The 20127-nt window shown below is 53.3% G+C and overlaps 6 protein-coding genes across 6 annotated transcripts; 2 read left to right on the top strand and 4 right to left on the bottom strand.

Moving 5' to 3' along the window:
- Positions 1-1515: 1515 nt before the first annotated feature.
- Positions 1516-3350, bottom strand: NEUTE1DRAFT_130613 (uncharacterized protein; the record flags this gene model as incomplete). The annotated part of the gene is made up of 3 exons (XM_009854020.1): positions 1516-2118; positions 2196-3019; positions 3164-3350. The coding sequence occupies 3 exons, from the start codon at positions 3348-3350 to the stop codon at positions 1516-1518; spliced, it is 1614 nt and encodes a 537-aa protein (XP_009852322.1).
- An 818-nt stretch (positions 3351-4168) lies between these two features.
- Positions 4169-5464, top strand: NEUTE1DRAFT_84255 (uncharacterized protein; the record flags this gene model as incomplete). Its single annotated transcript, XM_009854019.1, has 2 exons — positions 4169-4621; positions 4683-5464. The coding sequence occupies 2 exons, from the start codon at positions 4169-4171 to the stop codon at positions 5301-5303; spliced, it is 1074 nt and encodes a 357-aa protein (XP_009852321.1).
- A 1473-nt stretch (positions 5465-6937) lies between these two features.
- On the bottom strand, positions 6938-7857 carry NEUTE1DRAFT_84250 (uncharacterized protein; the record flags this gene model as incomplete). Its single annotated transcript, XM_009854018.1, has 2 exons — positions 6938-7320; positions 7503-7857. 2 exons carry the CDS (start codon positions 7759-7761, stop codon positions 7070-7072), a joined length of 510 nt encoding a protein of 169 aa, XP_009852320.1.
- An 851-nt stretch (positions 7858-8708) lies between these two features.
- Positions 8709-10653, bottom strand: NEUTE1DRAFT_95379 (uncharacterized protein; the record flags this gene model as incomplete). Its single annotated transcript, XM_009854017.1, has 6 exons — positions 8709-9148; positions 9204-9853; positions 9924-9947; positions 10006-10162; positions 10287-10365; positions 10595-10653. 6 exons carry the CDS (start codon positions 10605-10607, stop codon positions 8893-8895), a joined length of 1179 nt encoding a protein of 392 aa, XP_009852319.1.
- A 769-nt stretch (positions 10654-11422) lies between these two features.
- Positions 11423-15097, bottom strand: NEUTE1DRAFT_65565 (uncharacterized protein; the record flags this gene model as incomplete). The annotated part of the gene is made up of 7 exons (XM_009854016.1): positions 11423-13777; positions 13830-13986; positions 14047-14139; positions 14201-14380; positions 14457-14539; positions 14604-14807; positions 14883-15097. 7 exons carry the CDS (start codon positions 15031-15033, stop codon positions 11895-11897), a joined length of 2751 nt encoding a protein of 916 aa, XP_009852318.1.
- A 3317-nt stretch (positions 15098-18414) lies between these two features.
- On the top strand, positions 18415-19920 carry NEUTE1DRAFT_102017 (uncharacterized protein; the record flags this gene model as incomplete). Its single annotated transcript, XM_009854015.1, has 5 exons — positions 18415-18580; positions 18671-18738; positions 18953-19115; positions 19252-19477; positions 19710-19920. 5 exons carry the CDS (start codon positions 18415-18417, stop codon positions 19918-19920), a joined length of 834 nt encoding a protein of 277 aa, XP_009852317.1.
- Between the last annotated feature and the right edge of the window lie 207 nt (positions 19921-20127).

Raw genomic sequence — 20127 nt, 5'->3', positions numbered from 1 at the left:
CTGTACACTAGTGTAGTGTAGTCTGTTGAGACAACCGCCAATCTGGCCAGCAAGGTTTCCCCGTTTGGGGTTTTGGCGATGGGAGATAGCTTATATCCGGGAGCCGATGGTCTCAGCTTGACACAAAAACTGAGTGCTGTCACGTCTTGGCTTTTTGTGCTTTTGTGCTGCCGAGGCTGCGGAATTACGTCAAAGGGCTGAGACGTAACTAACGGTTGCTGAAGTGAGGGGTGGCAGCCAAGAGTGCGGATGTGGCTTCTGTCGGGTTATCGCGATGGACGGGCAGGTCTATCCAGTGCCGTGTGCCCCGTGTCTTGTCTCGATCGCTGTCTGGTATCATGGCCTCTTTATCATGAATTTGCTCAATGGTGATCACAGATTGATAGTCAATGTGTTGGCGTTGAACTTGTGCTCATCCTCTTCACATCACACCCCTTGTACTGTGCGAGGATAGCTACCCGGGGGTCTTCCCTGTGCATAAAATTCCGTCTTTGCCGCAAATCCGCCCGAAATCCAGCCCACCGCTGCACACCTTCCATTGGTAAGTAAAAATCCATTGCAAGACGCTGGGATGGAAGCCGGTGATGGTTGCATGTTGCATGGAGCATCTATCGGTGAGCAATAAGCCGAACTCAAATCTGTGGCTCTGCCGCTCAGCCGTGAACCTAACTTCTGAAGCAGGAGCGGAGCGGGAATAGGCCGAGGCTTGGCCGCCGGAACCCACTCGGGCCACTCCTTGTCCACTTTTGCCGTTCTTGAGAAATGCAGGAGAAGGGCGGGAGATGCAACGAGATGCGACGAGAAGATGCAGAAGGTGCCACCACGGCAACGGTGGGTGCCAAGTGCCAAGTGGAACATGATGCAGCCCAACGTCGAGTGGCCCCGTCTCTGTTTTGGGCTTCAGCCATTGAAGATGACCGAGTGATGGGAATCTTCAATTGCTTGTTGGAAAAGTTATTTATTCTCTTGCAGTTCGCACCCTGATTCAGACAGTGCGTGATGCCATTCCCGAACAAAAAGGCTTTGAAAAATATTCCACTGCCATGTGCGTTTTGCGTGGGCGCATTTCCACTTAGTCCTCGGCAAGGATTCTGAACGTCGGCCAGGATTCTGAACGTCGGCCAGCGATCCGCCAATTTCCGAGAATAACCGAGGCACACAACAACAACAACAAAAGAACTTTCATCGCTGGCACCATTGTCCGAGTCGTTCCTGTATCCCGTCCCACCGGTTGGGAAATTAGAAGAAAAGTTTTTATCAGACTAGCAAAGGCACGACTGGGATCTAGGGACGATTTCTCACCGTCCAAGCGGCTACTGTATTGCCATCCAAAACTAGGCGCCGTATTCAACCCAGAGCTTTGATGTGTATGTACACTAATTGAGGACACGACAACGTCTATGGAGATATTGCACCGCACGCCTTGCTGTGATCGCCGCAAAGTAAACAAACAAATAGTAGAGGGAGAACCTTTAGCCAAGCTTCAAGCACCATGTCACACACTAGATGCAACCCTTACCGCACCCCCCAGTCATCCGCTTCTAGAAGGGTCGCCGCATCTTCCAAGCTCAGCCCTGCGGTTTCAGGGTATACCGTCCAAATCAGGCCATACCCAACCGCGCAGATCACTGCGTACAGGACAAACGTCCAAGACGGCGACAAGGCCTCCATCAGCGGAAGGAACGTCAGTCCAATCACAAAGTTGGCGCTCCAGTTAGTCGCTGTTGCAACACCACTGCCCACTGACCGAACATTCAGCGAGAAGAGCTCGCTCTGCATCCACGGCACATTGCCCAGTCCGATGGCATAGCCAGCCACATAAATCATGATGCTCGCCAAAATAATGACGGCCCCGCTCTGTCCTCCCGTTGTCGAGGGCGAGCTGATCTCTGAATCCGGGAGCTCGATGAACGAAAAGCCATAGCCGGCAAGCACCAGACCTGCAATCATAAAGGGAAGAGACCAGAGTAGAATGCGTCTCCTTCCCACCCGGTCGATCAACACCAGGGCAACTAAGGTGAAGGCAAAGTTGGTGACTGCAACGACTAGCGAGGTCAGCGTCGGCTCTGAAAACCCCACCATCGTGAATATCGTGGCCGAGAAGTACATGAGCGAGTTCTAAAGAAAAAAATGTTAGCACAAGTGGCCCATCAATAAGGCGGTACAGTGTCACGGTCGCAGCCCGGGTTACTCACAAATCCGCACAGCTGCTGAAGTCCCTGGAGGAGACAAGCAATTGCCAATGCCCGTCTGTTCCTCCTCACCCTAATCAGTTCCCGCATAGCCTCCATCCACGCATTCACCGCATTCCCATTCGCATACCCGGCCCCGGCGCCACCAAGTCTCATAGCCGTAGCCTCCTCTCTCACCTCAATCTCGATGCTCTTCAACACAGCATCCACTTCCCTCCTCGTCGACGGATCCTGCGCATCATCCCCCGCGGCAATCTTAGCAATCACCTCCCTTGCCTCTTGCGACCTTCCATCCTTCACCAGCCACCTCGGGCTCTCCGGCATCCACAACAAGATGACCACCTGACAAACTGCCGGCACCGCGCCCAACCCGACCATCCATCTCCACCCCGTCGTCTCCGGACTACCGTACGTCCCAAAGATCCAGCCTACCACGTACGCAACCACCTGCCCAAGCGTGATAAACACGATGTTCATCGTCACCAACCGGCCGCGGTGCGTCGCAGGCGCCAGCTCGGCAATGTACAACGGCGTCACAAAGCTGGCGGCGCCGATGGCTATGCCGACAACCGACCGCCCAATTACCATGACTTCGACGGTCCGGCTGGCGGCCTGGCAGAGGGCGCCGATGATGAAGAGGGTGTCGGCGAAGAGGACGACGCGCTTGCGGCCCCGGTCGTCGGCGAGCGCGGAGGCGAAGGGTAGCACGAGCAGGGCGAAGAGGGAGGTGCATGAGGTGATGACGGATTTGTCGAGCGAGGTTAGGGGCCGGTGCGAGAGGGAGGTACCGATAGAGACAAGGGTGGCGCTTATTACGCCTGTGTCGTCTGGGTAAGGGGAAAGTATGTTAGTCTCTGGTACTCATGTGTCATGTTCCGTTGACAGAGAGGGTACAAGTTGGTAGCACTAGAATGGGAAAGGTACAACGTAGGGGAGGTGTAGGTTGCTGTTGTTGTTGTTGGGTAACGTACAGCCGAATAGTAGACCGCTTATTCCGGCGGAAAAGGTAAGTAGCCAGATAAACAGGCCTGGCGGTGATATGTGCTGCGTCCCTCCCCGGGATTCATGCGCATGTTCGACATCATGGCTGCCATCATGTTGGTCCCCCTCCGTCGATTGGAAGTTGGCAATCAAGGGCTCTTCTGGGTTGTCTGTCATGATGCCGTGTCGTTGCTGCTGTTCATGTCATGGGACTGGATGTTGTCAAGTGGAACTTTCTCGGTCGCAAGCAATAAGGGACGTTTAGTATGGGGTGCGGTAAGGCTGAAGGATGATCGCTGGCAAGCGATATTAATGATGTGATGTACAGTAGTCGGAGGTTCCAGTACCTTGCACTACCGACGGGCGCTGGCCCCAGATGGGAGTTCATCCACATGTCATCGATGTCTTGGTTCAGCACTGCAGACGCAGAGGGGGAGTCGCTGTCTCGGGCCACTGATTCGTCGCAACAGGAACGATCTGCAGGGATCTCATAGCGGCTCAATTGAAACGTGCCAGGGGTCCAGCGCTTGGGCCCGTGTATTAGGTTCTAACGTTTCAAAGCTCAGGGCATTGGCGTGACATATGTAAGAAATTGGAACACCTTGCTGGCCCCTCGGCGATGACATCCTACCCGTCTTCCACTTTATTTTTTTCAAAAGAAAGCTATCCGCATGCTGTTGCTCAGACTCTCACATACTGGTCTTTGATTTCGTGTCAACTTCTCACATAGCTCGAGTTTGATCGGACCTCAATTGCTGTCGCGACCAAGACGACAACGACGGTGACTACATATCACCACGTACGTCACCTGTAGCGAGGTACCTCGGCACAAAGCTACCTATCCTCGCTCCTTGACTGACAACCAACAAAGTTTTCACAGACCAACACATCCACTTTCTTCCGGCCCTGACGCATACGAACCAACACCAATACCCCAAGCAGACTCCCAGCGATTCGCCGAAATACAGCCAGACGACATGTCGTCAACCTACGAAATGCCGCCCCAGCGCGACTCCTGGTTCGCGCCCCTTTCCATCGACCTCCTCGTCAAGGTCCTGAAGACGAGCTTCTTCCACCCCTTTGTAGCCTGGATTATCCCGCTCTGCTTCCGGGCTCAGAATATGTTCTGGGATGCGCCACCAATGCTGGTCTCCATCGCATGGGCTTCCATGATCACGCTCAGCTGGATCTTCATAACCATCAATAACCGGATCGCCTACGGTTTGCCACGTGAAGTAGACCTTAGCGATGAGGTTATTGTCATTACGGGCGGTGCCAGCGGGCTGGGTCTGCTTATTGCTGAGGTCTATGGTATGCGTGGTGCTACTGTGGCCGTGCTCGATGTCAAGGAGATGGACAATGGGGAGGCGAGGGGCGTGACGTACTACAAGTGCGATGTGTCGGACAAGGCGCAGGTCGCAAAGGTTGCAAAGGATATCGAGAGAGATGTACGTCTTTTTCAATCCAGTCCACTCTTGTCTTATCCGATAATTTAGTACTAACATCTAGTCCCAACAGCTCGGAACCCCCACAATCCTCATCAACAACGCCGCCATTGTCCTTGGCAAGCGCTTTCTCGACCTCAGCCTCGACGAAATCGACCGCTCCCTAACCACCAACCTGCTCTCCCATTTCTACACCATTAAGACCTTCCTGCCGCTCATGGTCTCTTCTGAAATGGGTGGCACCATCGTCACCATCTCCTCCGTCATCGGCACCGTCGCCGCCGCCCAGCTGTCCGACTACGCGGCCGCCAAGGCTGGCGTCTCGGCTCTGCACCGCTCACTGACGGCCGAGCTGGCCCAGACCCACCCCAACATGCGCACCGTCCTAGTCACGCCCGGTCAGCTGAGCACGCCGCTGTTCTACGGGGTGCAGACTCCCAACAGCTTCTTTGCGCCCGTGGTGGAGCCGGTGGACGTGGCCAAGGAGGTGATTGCGGCCATTGACGGCGGGCTGAGCACCCACATCGGCATGCCGCTGTATGCGAGGTGGATCGACTGGTATAATGTCTTGCCCGTTGGACTGCAGAAGATTGCGAGGAGGCTGGCGCAGGTTGATACGTCTATGAAGACGTTTGTGGGGAGGAATATGGGCGCGACGGGTGTTGATGATAAGAAGGGACAGTGAACATGCAAGGAGAGAATGTATGAATAGCATGAGTGGTAAACGCATGTGTAATCGCGCTGGTCGCTTGTATAATAAGACGGAGAGGTTCACAAAAAGATGGCAAGTGTCAAGGCGCATATAGATGGCATACTTGACATTTAGAAATTGTTACGTTATTGTGCAAATTCACTGACGAGCTCTGTAAGCCTCGCGAACTTGCTCCAATTTGGGTCACTTTTGTTTATAGAGCCCTACGCAAGTGGTCTTCTCTGGGTTGATAAAGAAGGAATCAGTGAAGTTTGTCAACACAGGACCTCATATAAACTTCATATTTGCTGCATTTCTAACGAGTTCATAGGTTTTCTTGAAACACTCAACAATGCATGCGTACTTCACTAACTAGCATGTCAACTTTGCTTCCATATAGATGTTGGGCTCTGGATCCTTTTGGTAGTCTCTTCATGAAATAAGAATCATTACCTTTAGCCTCATCTCAAACCCTTGCCGGACAAGAAGAAGAAGAAAAGGAACGACAGACACCAACCACCCGGAGAAACAACGCTTTCAAAGCGGAATACCTAGAGGTACATGTGGTTACTTTTACTCCTGAGCACAACTTCTTTGCCAACTCCCATTTTCCTTGGCCATGTGAAGGACTAAGGTACCTTTAAAGCTACAGAAGATTGCTTTACCGCTCTCTCTCTTTGTCGTGAGCTCCTTCCTTTCTTCCCACCAGTGCCCTCCTTCCTTCCAATCTCCCTTCACCGGCACCCCACATTCGACACCGGACAGCAAACAACTCAACACTCCCACTTTCCCTCGCCGTACCTTCCTTCCCCTTATCTAACTGCCGTCACTTGCCCCTTATGATCCAATTTTCCTAGCCATACATTCAACAAGCAATTCTACAGGACAAGCGCAGTTAGTGTAGTGGTTCAGCACTCTCGTTTCCCAATATCCAGTCGGACATACCTGGAAGTCAAGTAACGAGCGACCCGGGTTCGAACCCCGGACTGCGCACTTTGTTTTCTCTCTTTTTATCTTTTTGATCATCTACCACTGGATATTCCTATATTTATTTTTCTTTACATTGGTGACAGACAGACACGTCGATGCGTATGATAAGCTACAGTCGAGTATGTGTTGGTTCTTGAGGAATTCGAACAGAAACGAGGCCCCCTTTGGAGATGAACCCGTCGTGTTATTATACTTGTGCGGACATTATCACGTAACTGAAGTAACATGAAGCTAAAGAGACGACGATGTGGAGATGAAAACTGGCGGACCATGAAAACACGAACCATGAACTGTCAACAGGAACGGGACAGGGCACTGAAGTTTCCGATACATACTGCCATTCTTTTACCATGAAATCTTGGATAGGAAAATATAAAAAGAAACGGATCAGTGAGGCACAAAGACTGGCGTAGGGATCGCGGTGATGTATGCACCGCACGCTTATGATCGAGTGACAGAACAAAATCTTACTGCAACGAGTGGGAGACATGGGAACAGAGATACTATGTATCCTTGAGAGCTTGTCTAAAGGTGTCATGTGGCTGAGGGTAAGGCACGGTTTGAGGATCAATAACAGGCAGTTTCGGTCGTTGAAATGACACTCAGAGCAGACGATATAGACGAGAGGGAAATCAAAGAAAAGAGAGCTGGTTCATTCAGCCGTGGTATCGTGATCATAACATCCATCACCCCCTATCCCATCCCATCCATATCCTTGTACTGAGCCCCCTTCGTTTGTTATCCTCTCATCCCCTTTCTCTAGAACCCGTCTAACTCTCAACAGCCAAAGCCCTAACACCAACCAACAACTTCCCATCAACACTCACACTCACAACCCAATACTCCACCCGCACGCTGTCCTTCACAACCCTGTACACCTTCACATCACGCCCCTCGCTCGCCTCCGTCACCGCATCAATCAAATCAATGTACTGCCCGTTACGATCCCAGTCAACAGGGTCGAAGATCTCGATTTCGGCCTCGGCGGGGTTGGGATGGTTGATTAGGGAGGCGAACGTTTCTAATTTCCATAACTGTTAGCACCTTTCTTGTCTTTTGACTCATCCTTTCCGCTCCTGTTCCTGTTGCTACCCTCCCTTCCCTCTTCCCCCGCCGCCCCAAAAGAAAAAGGAACAAAATCCTTCCTCTCCCTCCCACCCACCATCAAACACGAGAGAGAGAGAAAGAGAGAGAAAAACTTACCCTCATCCGGAAGCATCTCCTCTCCAAACTTCAACGCGACCCCCTCAAACGGCTCATCCGCATCGCTCACATAGAACTTATCCCCCTTTTCCAACAACTTGGCAATCGGAGACGGAGGGGAAACCCCCTCGTCGCGCGTCTTGAATGTATTGCTACCGACTTTTTGCGTTGCCGGGTTGGGGCGGTCGCGCGGGTAGCCGAGCGAGGGATCCTCGTTGGCTTTGTTGAGGAAGGCCATGTAGGAATCGTCTGAGGCCATTTTCGATGTGGTGGTAGACAGCTTCGCGGTTGAAATGACGTGCGGCGTACGTGCAGTACTTGTTAAACCGGGCGTAGTGATGCGCAAGAGCGGGAGAGTGAGAAATCGTTGAGCTGCTGGTCGTTGCAAACGGAGAAGCGTAGAAGTTGTTCGAGAGAGAGGCAATCCAGCGGGTGTCTGGTGTTCGAGAAAGAGCCGGGTAAATTAGCTTTGTGGTTTGTCGATAAAGAGTTTGTGTTGAGGTTGGAAGAAGCGACTAGAACAGATCTGGGTCGGGGTTAGGGAAGTTCAAACCATTATGTTGTTGTGTTTAGGTTGAGAACGTTTCGTTGGGCGGGACGACGATGACAATGATCACCTAGTCAGGTGGGTGGGCTGCGTGGTGGGATGCGATAACGAACGTCCGATGATGTAACCTGCAGTAGCTGAAACCAATTAGGAATGGCGGATCTGACGTTGGCCTAAGAGTGGAAGCGTCAACCAATCAGGGAATGGGCTCGTTGCAAGGTCGATCGGGGTTCAATCTGCCCTCAACAACAGCCATGTACGCCGTGAGGACTCCAAAAGCACGACTAGGAATATGAGGAGGCGGTCTGAAATTGATATCATTATCAGTCATGGTATCGCAGATGAACAATATCAGGAAGAGAAAGCATAAGGACGGGTAGAATATGACAGGTGGGAAGCTCACGAACAGTTGATAAACAGAACACGTCCAGCGCAGCAGAACATGGAGGCAATGAGAATCACACAACATGCTTCATTCAAGAGTATCAAATTAGGTATATCTATATGCAACTGGTCCCGTCATGTCATTACCTACACTAGTGGGGGCATAGCAGCCCAGGACAAAAGTCCCAGAATAAAACATAAAGAGGTTGTAGACAGTGTCCATCGAAGCTGTGCCAGCCACCAGAATCTTCACATGTTCACATCACATAAAACACATTTTGCTGAAGGACACTCTCTCTGGCAGTACACTGGATCAACGTTTCATTGTTCTTCAACAGCTTTTTATTAAGCCGTAAATGCTAGGTATAGTCCCATTTCCCGACCGACCCGAAAGAGCAACGAAAAAACCGTGACACCAATGCAACCCGACTAACAAGAAGATCAACTGCAGCAGCCAATTTACGAGCTGGCAGCGAGGTCCTTCTTGAGGGTACCCTGGAACTGCTTCTTCTCGGCAGGGGTCTGGAAAGCACCATGACCGAACTCCGAGGAGGTGTCGATCCACTTGAGCTCGACCTTCTCGAGGGCCTTGCGGGAGGTGTGGACGAACATGGACTTGCGGAGAGTCATGACTCTCTTCTTGACACCGGGAACGGAGCCCTTGACCATAACGAAGTCGTTGTTGATCTCGCCATAGCGGACAAAGCCACCCATGCTGAAACAGAGTTAGTTTTGCGCTCTTCAACTTCAAGACAAATGGGGATACATACGGGGTGATCTTCTTCTTGGTGACATCGACCTCGGTGGCAGCAGAGTCCTCAGCATCGCCCTTGCCAATGCGGTAGATCTTGTGGTTGACCGAGGTACGGTGGTGGTAACCGGCCTGACCAGCGCGAGCAACAGTCCACTGGACGTGGGAAGGATGCCAGGCACCGATACAGGCGACCTTGCGGAGACCCTTGTGGGTCTTGCGAGGAAGCTTCTTGGTGCCCCAACGAGCGGTGACACCGGTGAAACCGTGACCCTTGGTAACGGCAATGACATCGATAACCTCGTCCTTCTCGAAGATGGAGTCGATGGAGACGGGCTTCTCGAAGAGGCCGTGGCCGAACTCGACCTTGTCGGCGACGGAGCCACCGTTGATCTGGATCTCCATAAGGTGGGCCTTCTTCTGCTTGAGAGGAGTCTTGCGAATCTGGGTGTGGGCAAGAACACGGACGACAGTGCAGTACTTCTTGATGCGCTCGAGCTCGCGGGTGATGGCGGCACCGTTGTTGTCGGAGTGCTTCTTGACGTACTTGGTGAAGGCCTTCTTCTTGGACTTGTACCAGTTCTTGTAGAAGCGGCGCTTGACCTCGTCGGACAAGTGCTCAGCCCAGACGGTGGTGAGGGAGCGGAGACCGCGGGGAGTCTCGATGTACTAATATCGGGGTTAGATCATACGGTCGCGGTAGGCCATATACGGCAGCTGGACAGGATCAAAGACTTACGCCGACCAGACCCACAACGATCATCTGCGAGAGATGTTAGCCATTGACACAAAAAGAGCCAAGCGGGCTGCGTTGTACGTACAGGAGGGGTATCAATGATGGTCACAGCCTCAACGACCTCCTTCTTGTGAGCCTTGGCGCCGGGGCGGTCGAGGTCGCGGACGATGGTGGTCATGCCGGCCTTGTAGCCCATGGCGGCGGTAAGGTGGACGGGCTTCTTGGCATCATCCTTAGGGAACCTGTCGTGAACGCGCAACTGGTCAGCCTCTGTTCGCGTGCCCTATTGCCCAAGTTCCAATCGCGAAAGATCCAAACTACTAGCGATAGTGTTGTCGATGGTACCAGAAGATGAGTTGGACTTACGACTTGACCTTTCCCCTGTGGCGGGCCGCGCGCTTGCGGGGAAGGTAGGCCAGCGAACCGTGGCGGGGAGCCTCGTACTCTGAAGCATCGAGTCAGCATGGAGGACGTTCAGGTTGCCATGAGGTCCAAGTCGTGATCACGCATGCTCCCCAAAATTCAGTCGCCAAAAAGTCGAAAATTTCGGTATCGCGACGACCGTCTCTCGGGAAAGCTGCTCCATCGATTCTCTCGAAGTCGGGATTGCGTGTAGAAATCGACAAAGACCGTATGTCTGGCGGCGACAGCGACGACGATGAGGCGTTACTTACTACGGTGAGACATGACTGCTGATGATCCCAAGTACCCGGGTTGTTGATGGTCGAGTGGGAAAAAGTTCACTACCGCGAAAACAAAATCAAGAAGTATCGCCAGAGAAATTGGACCAGCCAAATTTTTGTGTGAGTGGTGTGGATTGGACCGTGCACGGGCCAGAAATGCAGCGGAGCCCTAACTTTTGCGCGAGCCCTTTCCGGCGGGCATGTCCGCCTTCCTGTTCCTCGAGGCCGCCCAGCCAACCAGCGATGACCAGCCAAGCCCAGAGCAATCCACCCCACGAAAGCGACCCCGTACACTTAGTCAGCTTGGCAGGCCATTCACTAATGGCACATTGATGACAGGGTAAAGTCCTGTTGATGTGGCAGAAACGTGACTTTGACTGCTCTGCGTATAAGTCCGTCATCGTCGCCGCCGCCGCCGTGCCCACAATGTCAAGGAGAGCAAGCTGTTGTAGCTTTTGATAGCCTAGGTTGAGCTGTTTGGATGAAAGCGAGATCTCCATCTATCGGGGTTGTCAGTTGCGTGTCAAAAGCATGACGACATTGTAAAATGTCCCATCTGCTTCTTCACTCTATACCTCTAGCTTATGGACAAGGGCATCATTATAACAGTCGTAGATGTAAAACACGTGGGTTGGCTTCACATAAATACATAACGAGGCGGACATGCACGGTCAAAGGCGTGCTGGTTACAAGGGATAACCACGAAAGCCCTAGCTGTCATATCCTTGACTTTTCAGGCTGAGGCACCATTCAGGCATTTCAATAACACCATGTCCTGTGCGGCAATGATCACGACATTGCAATTACGATCTCAACAGTGTAACAATCGTAATCATGTTCTCTAACTGGCCTCTATGGCAAAGCAGCGAGTTCATTTCCGCCTCTTAAGGATATTCCCATTCCCTTCTCGCTGTCGACTTTCCAACAGATGACATGCACACGCTTCTATTCCAAACACAAGTCATAATAATGTATGTACATCGGAATCCGCTCCTTCCTCTCCCTCCTCGTCTCCAACCCGGTCAGCCAGAACGTGGTAAAATGGGGTAATTCGCACCCATGAGATGTTGAGCTTCATAGGTCCTTCTGTCTCCATCATCCATATGTGTGAGATGATGACCACTCTTTCACACCACATAAAACGAACAAATCGACGTACATTCCCATCCATAAACGAAACCATTATGACATCGACAGGATTTTGGGTTCCCCTGCCTCTGCCGTATCATAAGCAGATACACTGGGTCTTGTCTCTCGCGCAGAAGCTCAAGGTACACGGCAGATGACGTGATCAGTTGCTTTCTGACTTTTGTCCCATAATGCCGTTGAAGCTACCGCTCGTTGAGGCTCCGTTCTTGGACTCGTTTGCTGCAGGGCCGGATCCGGAGGAAGGGCCGGGAATGATTCCGCCCTTCTTGTCCTCCTCTCCGCTATCGTCATAGTCCTCGTCAACGTCCATTTTACGGGCCGCACGCTCAGGCTCATTGACGATGGGGGGGTGCTGGGCTGGAGGATGGTCCATCCGTCGGTCTTCGGGGGCGGGCTGATGGGCTGGGCCTGGGCCTTGCTGCTGAGGTCCGGGGACTGGCTGTTGGGGTCCGTGGCCTTGCTCGTGGATGAGGTTCTGCATCGGAGCCGAACCTTGCTGCATCGGCGGCAAATGGGCAGGGGCGGAATGAGACTGGGGATGATGAGCGGCCTCCGAAGGGTGATATCCCTCATTCTGGTGCCGCTGCTCCTCAGCCCGGCGCATGTCCTCCATGCGACGCTGTTCCTCAGCCCGGCGCTGCTCCTCAACCCTACGGGAATCTTCCATACGACGCTCGTCGAAGCGACGAGCCTCCGACGAGTTGCGACGAGCATAGGGCGGCTCCATTCGTGGCGGAGTCATCGAGGGGCGGCGATGCCTATGGTCATCCATACGGACGCGAGTCTCCTCCGTCGCAGGCTTCTTCACCTCCCGGTCATCTTCCCACTCACGCATTCTCTTGGGGCCAACCGAAGGAGGGCGGGGATCATGCTCCCTCGGATGAGGAGGTTCACCAGCCATACCTGGCTGAGGGGGATGAGGAGGGCCTGGCTCAGGGCCACCAGGACCGCCCTGCTCACCATGTGGAGGGTACGGCGGCTGATGCTGAGGATAGGCGGACTTGGGAGACGGCATGCGGTTCTCGTGCATGTGGGGTGGTCTTCCATCAGTCCTCGGACTGTTGTTGAAATGCATCATTGCGTTTGGAGGAGGGCCGTTTGGGCCAGGACCAGAGTTGGAAGGGACCACGTTCTGGGGATTAGCGTAGTTCGGGTTCCTCACTCTAGTTCCACTACCCCCTTCCCGAGTAGGTTGTGGTCCTTGCTGAAGCTGTTGCTGCGGGTGCGGCTGGTGCGGTTGTTGCGGAGGAGGAGGGGGTGGAGGGGCGTAATGAGCCTGCGGAGGGGTAGGTCCTCTTCTAAGCGGCTCGGGCGCCCTGGCCTCCTGATAAGGCCTCATTTGCTGCTCCTGTCGCGGGCTGGGCTGTCTGGGAAGCGGCGGAGCGGGACCACGAAAGGGCTCCCGGTCTTGACCCGAGGCATATGGATTCGGCGGCTGGGGAGGAGGGTTAATGTCGGAAATCCTTCCACTCCACGAGTTGGCCCCTTGGCCCGGGCCAGGGCCACCGTTGTGCATCGGCTGAGGCGGTTGATGAGGAGGCTGGCCTGAGCCTGAGCCCGCCCACTGAGGGCCCGGAGGACCAACCGCACCGGATGCATTATACGTCTGAGGGTGGATATCAGTGGGCATCGGGACTGATCCCGGGGGTGCGCCGCCGTTAGCTTGCCCACTTCGGAGAAGCTGCAATCTGGTCTTGATATGCGGGTTGTTGGGATCCAGTTCGGCGGCACGTTGATAAGCGTCCAGAGCATCGCTGATCTGGTTGTTGCAAGACTCATACAAAGTGCCAAGGTCATACCAAACTTCAGAAATGAAGGGGTTGAGCCTGATGGCCCTGGAATAGGCATCCAAGGCGTCACGATACTGGTTGATCTGGTAGTATAACACACCAATCGAGCACCAGAACGTGGGGTTCCTGCCATCCCTATAGACAGCTTGCTGATAAGCCTCGTATGCCTTGGGGTACTTTTGAAGTTGCATATAACAACGACCGAGCAAGTACCAGCTTTGGGCATCGGTTTGGTCTGATATATGTCAGTATAGGTGCACGAAGAAGCCAAATATATCCAAACTTACCAGCTGAAACGGACTGATTCAGGTACTCGATTGCCTTTTCCTGGCTGACAACTGAATTGCTTTGCTGGTGATGCAGCCAGCCCAACTGCTGAAGGACCTTTGCATGCTTTGGATCACGTTGCAGCACCCGCTCGTAGGCTTGCTTGGCACCATCATACTGTCACAACGTCAGAATTAAGAGTCGAGGAAAGAAGTATTGAATGCATGGCAGACTTACGTCTTTCTGCTGTTCATGGACGTGACCAATCTGGAACCAGATATCCTCTTCGGTCAAAGGAGTAGGAGGAGAGTTAACAATGTATCTAAAGCACTGTTGAGGAGTAAGCTGGCTGTCCCATGCCGATCTTATCAAGACAATAGTGTCGACTTACATCAAGCGATTGCTGGTACTTGTGTTGTTGCTTGTAGATTATGCCGAGACGAAAGTATATCTCATGAGCCTTGTCAAAGTTGGGGTCCATGGCCATGACCTGCGAGAATGCTTCCTCTGCATGGTCCAAAGAGCCATAGCGATCATAAAGAATACCTATACCATACCAAAGCCTCGGTTCCTGCAATCAACAGACAGTTAGCCAAACCGTTGTCAATTCTGAAAAGAGGCACCCCAAAAGGTACAAAAGAACGAACCTTTGGGTTGGGAAGGTTAACCAAGGCCGCTTGGTACGCAGCATATGCCTGCTGGAGGTCCTCCATCATAAGAAAGCAATGACCTAGACAACAACAGTTAGGACCCGGGTATAGTTGAATACACGTGGCGAATAGGGGGCTGCTTACCGAGGCTGCCCCAAGCTTCACCGTTTGCAGGCTCGATCTTTAGGATCCTCTGTAGATATTCCGACGCCTTAGGGAAGTCCTCGCGCGTCCTGAGGACGAGACTGGCGGCATTCATAGCAGTCACAGAGTTGGGGTTGGCTGCAAGAGCCCTTTCATAAGCCTCTAGTGCCTCGTTGTGGTTCCCCATGAGCTCGGACACGGAACCTACCATGATTGCTAAATTAGCATCGTACAGAATGGCCAACAGAGGCAGCCGACAACGGCGTGGGAAGCACATACCGATTCCGATCCACACATTCTCAGTCAAGCTCATGAAGGCCTGCCGTTGTTGATTCCATGAAGGCATCGACGCCGGCGGTGGACCTGGGGGCCCTGGCGGGCCGTGATGCATTTGCATCTGCATCGTAGGGGAAGGGTGGTGGTTTGCCATTTGGGCGATGTTGCAGGAGTAGCGCGTGGATGGCGTGTTGCTCCTCGATGGACTATAGGAAATTGGAAGAGGCGAGGGCGGAAGCCAATGTAGCGCTGCCGACCCAACTTAACAGTAGAGGTAGAATTCAAAGTTTCACAAGGCGATAGCAGTATGGCCTTGGTATCCCATGCAGCTGTTCCCGGGGACGCTACGGGGATAATATGTACTAGGTAGCAGGGTGGTGTCAGGGGCCGTCGTCAAAATGCGCAGTCAGTCACGATGACTGTACCAACCAAAGTATGAGGTTTCTGCTCTTTGGGCGGCTGGATCACAACGATACGTGGCGACGGCGTCAGCAATGCAATGGTCGTGACGATGAAGTGCCCGGTTCTTGTGTGTTGTTGTTGGGCGGACGCGATTGTCAAAAACCGAGAAGGATTGATTGCGAAGGGGACGACGAGAGGGCGGCCTGTCGCAGCTTCTTATAGTTGGACAAGATCCGCCCAAGCTACCGAGGTCGGAATGGCGACGTCGTGCTCTCTTTTTTTTTTTCTTTCCGGATGGAGATTTGGATGAGACGAGCAATGCGGAAATATTGCTCGCGGCGATGGCTGACTGGTGTGAAGGGGGTACACCGGCTGAGTTGGGATGGAATCAGGTCCAAGGTGGTGGTTTGCGCAGAAAGAGTCGTGCGCGATGCAGCGAAGGCGGGAGACGGGAGAAAAAGAAGGGGAAGGGGGAAGGGCAAAATTGGCTGGGGAAGAGGCGATCTAAAGGCAATGGGGAAGGCGGCCAGGAAGCAGCTCGATTCGCTGGACGGGGAGTTCTGACCACTTTTGCAAACTCCCCTAACCCACGGCGTCGTGTACGTACTTTTGGCTAGGTAAGTTTGGAATTTGCTCCCGGTTCCGCTTGGTGCCGCATGTCATACGGCGCGCCAAGATAAGTGACCCACACGCGCTGCACAAGGCCCTGGCGGCACAGGCAGCCCAGGTTACGGCTGGCAGGTCGTGGCAGGTTGCGGTACATTGGGGCGGGGCGAGGTGGGCACAGGGGTGCTTCCACTTGGCTGCACCGTGGTCGGGGTGCCTAGGTAGTGCAGTGTACCTACGCTATGTACTTGGAGCGACGAGCACGAGCACGAGCCAACGGAACCTAGGTACCTACCTCTACCTAGTTGGACTCTTGACCCTTGTTGCCCGTAGTGCGGTTAGGTTGCCCCTGGCCGAGGCCAAGGAACCACGATGAGAATGTAGAGGCAGAGGTGAGGCAATATGTACCACGCCTAGAGACTATTTAGAGATGGTAGGTATCCAGACAGCAAGCATGGAAGAGCTACAGTACCCATGACATCGAAAACAACACGAGTTGGAGTCCTTGACGCCCAAGTCTGTAGGCAGGGTACAGTCTCGAGTAGAGTGAGGGGTCTGGGTAAGGGAAGGTGCCCCTGGTCGAAGACCAAGAGAGCAACCTACTCCCACATCCCGTCGAGATGAAGAGGCCCAAGAGCTTCCGAACGGAACTCAGGTCACTACTATGGCCAGCTAGACTGCAGGCCGTCTATCATATCAATCTGTCTCGATGTTGGAACTCACTTAGGTTTGCGGCTTTACAGTCTGGGTTCTCACCACTTCACCACCCAACATCCGCTACAGCAGTAGATACACAGGCATCGCGCATGAGTGCTCGCGGTTTATGCAGTCTGATTGCAGGATGGATGAGCGGAAGAAGCGATGTAGGGCAAGGTATATGCACCCATGTTGGAAAACATGTACTCTCCGCTGCAGTTTAGCCTCCTCTGTTCTTCTGGCCCTTCAAGACCGGAAGTCGACGGGACGAGATCTCCCAGGCGCCTTGCATACGCCTACCTCGCATTTTCGCTTCGGATGCCTCAAAGGTGACGACTGTCTTTGACATTTTACGCTTGCATTCATTGACCTGCAACAATGAATCTCAGTATATCCGTACCCAGCATCGGATGTACAAGATCCGACATGCTGATACATGGGCAAATAGGTAAGGTGCCATTACTTACCTTATCTGCCGAGGGAATTCCGAGACGCAAATAGATCACATGACAACACACAACACAAAAGGAATACAAAAAAACCACAGCATTCACCCTTGTCTTCATCTGAATCACTTTCTTTTGTTTGACGGGAAACCTGGACGAAAATGTCAGTTAGCTTGCACTCCAGTTTGACCAACAGAAATAATAAAGTTTTCCTAGAGGTATCGTATCTTTCATGACTGTACAATCTCAGAGCTATCTATTAATGACAGGAGCCAACTGGGGACTCGGAGTGTCCATAACCCAGGGAATACCACACTTACACTACTCGTCAGGCCTTCAAACCGATCGTCTGGCTAGACTGACTATACGCAGTATAATCGAACATTGCCCTGGTCTTAGTGTGCGACAACGGACACATACTGCCGTCAAAGGAGAGACGAAGGCAAAGGTACATGGAATGGACGAGTGAACTACCACTGGCTAGAATCCATCGGTATCCAACCAACAGACTCCTTGACGGCCAGATGAGTGCACGAATCCACGTTTAATCCCGATCAGAGGGAAAGCGTGAATGGTGCGGTTGAACGACGTTTACCAGCCTAGCTGGCATTGGTGGTACGTGCCTAGATGCAGATCGAACAAGTGAAGCCATTCCATCAGCGATCGTCTCGTACTCTTCCGGCTAGGCATCCTGAAAGCTTCCAAAACTCTGGGCCACCCGCGCACAATAGCTCCGTGGATCGGCACCGCACCGAGCCAAACACGTCCGTCACGCACAACAGCATGAGTGCCGGGTGGAGGTATATGATGGGAGGCAGGTGATGTTCCTCCCCCTTACGTTTTGCTTCAAGTTCTTGACTCGTGCTGCAGTGTCATTACCTACAGACTGAAGTCCAGGTCTTTCCCCAAGTCCGAGTAAGTATATCAAAGTGGAAGTGGAAGCTGTCCCTGTGTTCCATTCGTCCATTTGAGGCTCGACACTTGTGCGGCGGTCTATCCAACTATGTACCCCGCACTTTCCGCAATTCTCCCTGGGCACTCACTTCGGCCTTTGCAGCCAGGTGCCGGGCGGTTGGCAAGCACCAACAGACAAGCATTCTTCACCTCGCCTTCATTCGGGTTCCGTACCAGAGCGGTGAACAGACTTTCGATCTGACAACTCCCATTCCGATCTGTATCCAACTAGATGCAGTACTGTGTATAACTTTCTTCGTCGTACCATTCGCCTGGGCCGGGGAACGCTTCATCCCAGCTCCTTCCCTTTTCAAGACTTGCCCTACCAGACGACCCAGCGATAATCTCCCTTGGGCGGTGTCTGGTCTGTTGGTGTGGCTGTCGACTTGGCCGACAAGTGGCCATGGTGGCTTGGACGGGCGTCCAGTGACATGGTAAAGAAGAAGGAGGTCTGTTGCTCCAATCAATCACTCTGCCGTGGTGTGCCTGACGCTGACGAGCTGCGGGAAGGGGGGGAAGAGTGGGCGCGCGCTGACACGTTCCTCGCAGGGAACCTCCACTTCAAGGGTCGGTCGACAAAGTACTCGGTACGAACAGGTACGAAATCTCACCCCCCCTCCTTCTCTTCTGGCGGGCCACACTCCAACCCTAGCGACAGGATCGGGAGGGAAACAAAAAAAACAGCAGCCCAAAAACGGGGACCGCACCCCACAAAGGGGGAGGAGATAGATGGAGGGGCGTCTCCGGAGCAAGCGGTACGGTGTTACAACAACGCCATTTTCCCTTTTTTTTTTCCCTCGCCAGTCTTCTTGGTGATCATTTGCCTTTTACCCTTCCTTGGCGGCCACTGGTCACCCTCCTCTTCAGGATCTACCGTCGACCACGCACTCCCGTCCACCAGCAGCCAGCCCGAGCCGTTCTGCGGCCTGAGTTGTTGGACAAAACCAGTTCCGATGCATTCTGAAGCAGCTGGGAACGGCCGCCGAGCAGCGTGAGCGTTCTGCCACCTGCATCTTCCTCCCAAATGCCCGGTGCACGGCCCCCCAACGCTGTCGACCAACAAGCCTTCAAGTCTCCCGGCCCGTGTGCCTCCACCGAGAAATACCCCAGCCCGTCCGTCACCAATGCCTGGGTGCTTGCAACAACGCGGAACCCTATCAACCCTATCGGCGCAAATGAGGTGGAGGTCCGTGATTGGGGGGGCTTTAATAGTGCGGTGTGCGGGTTAGGTGCGGGCGTAAGGGGGCCAAGACAGGGACCTTACATAGTGTACAAACAAATCGCACGCCGTCAATCGACAGGCAACACCGTACATGTTTCCGTGGAAGGTCCGGGCCGGGAAACACAACAAGACGATCTGTGCTCCTCAGCCTTGGAATCCTTGATGGAAGATCGTGCCATGGATCTGGAAATGGTGTCTACCCGCTGCTGCTGTTGCTGCCCTGCCGGATCCTGTTGTGGCCAGATCAACGAACGACAGACAGGCATTTACTGGTATGTCATCAACAGATTTCCTTCTCGTTAACAACCGGCATCGTCACTGGTCGCTCTTCCCCGTCCACGTTGTCGCCAGCTGGTGCCCCCTCTTGCGTTCACAGCCTCGCTTGAGCATCCATCATGGTTCCTTACATGATGGTACGGCACCCGGTATACAGTCTAAAACATCATCACCTTCAGCAGAAGCTTTGTGTGTTTATGGCTTCAATGGCCTAGTTACCCTTTTAAGTTTAGAACTCGGACATTCAAAGGTGAACACTGCTTTCCTTGCTTGTCAGGGCATGAAACAACCGCTTCCTCCGAGCCCTCTCCGAGTCCCAAAGAGTACCCAGCGACTCGACGATGTCAACTACAAGTGTCCTCCACCACTATGCTTCACGTGCACACATGTAGTGCATAAACAGGCCGTGGCAGTGGCGTGGCATCAACACGACATTTGATGTCTGTTGATATCATCGTAACGGCGACGCGTAGTCATCATACATCTAGCATAACTTAACTTGCTCAAATCTGCCGGAGGTGCAGCGCTTTTGCGTGTTGCCTTCCAGCCCAGGTATCTACCGAACCCGCTTCAGCCCCGTGACGATCCATGGCCTGCAAGTACCTCCCTGGAAGGACCGGTGCTAAGGTCGGACGTTAACTGCTCC

Source organism: Neurospora tetrasperma (genome assembly GCF_000213175.1).
Source record: "Neurospora tetrasperma FGSC 2508 unplaced genomic scaffold NEUTE1scaffold_4, whole genome shotgun sequence".
Taxonomy (NCBI): Eukaryota; Fungi; Ascomycota; class Sordariomycetes; order Sordariales; family Sordariaceae; genus Neurospora; species Neurospora tetrasperma.
Note: the sequence above shows the minus strand (reverse complement) of the source record. Positions and strands in the feature narration are given on the sequence as shown.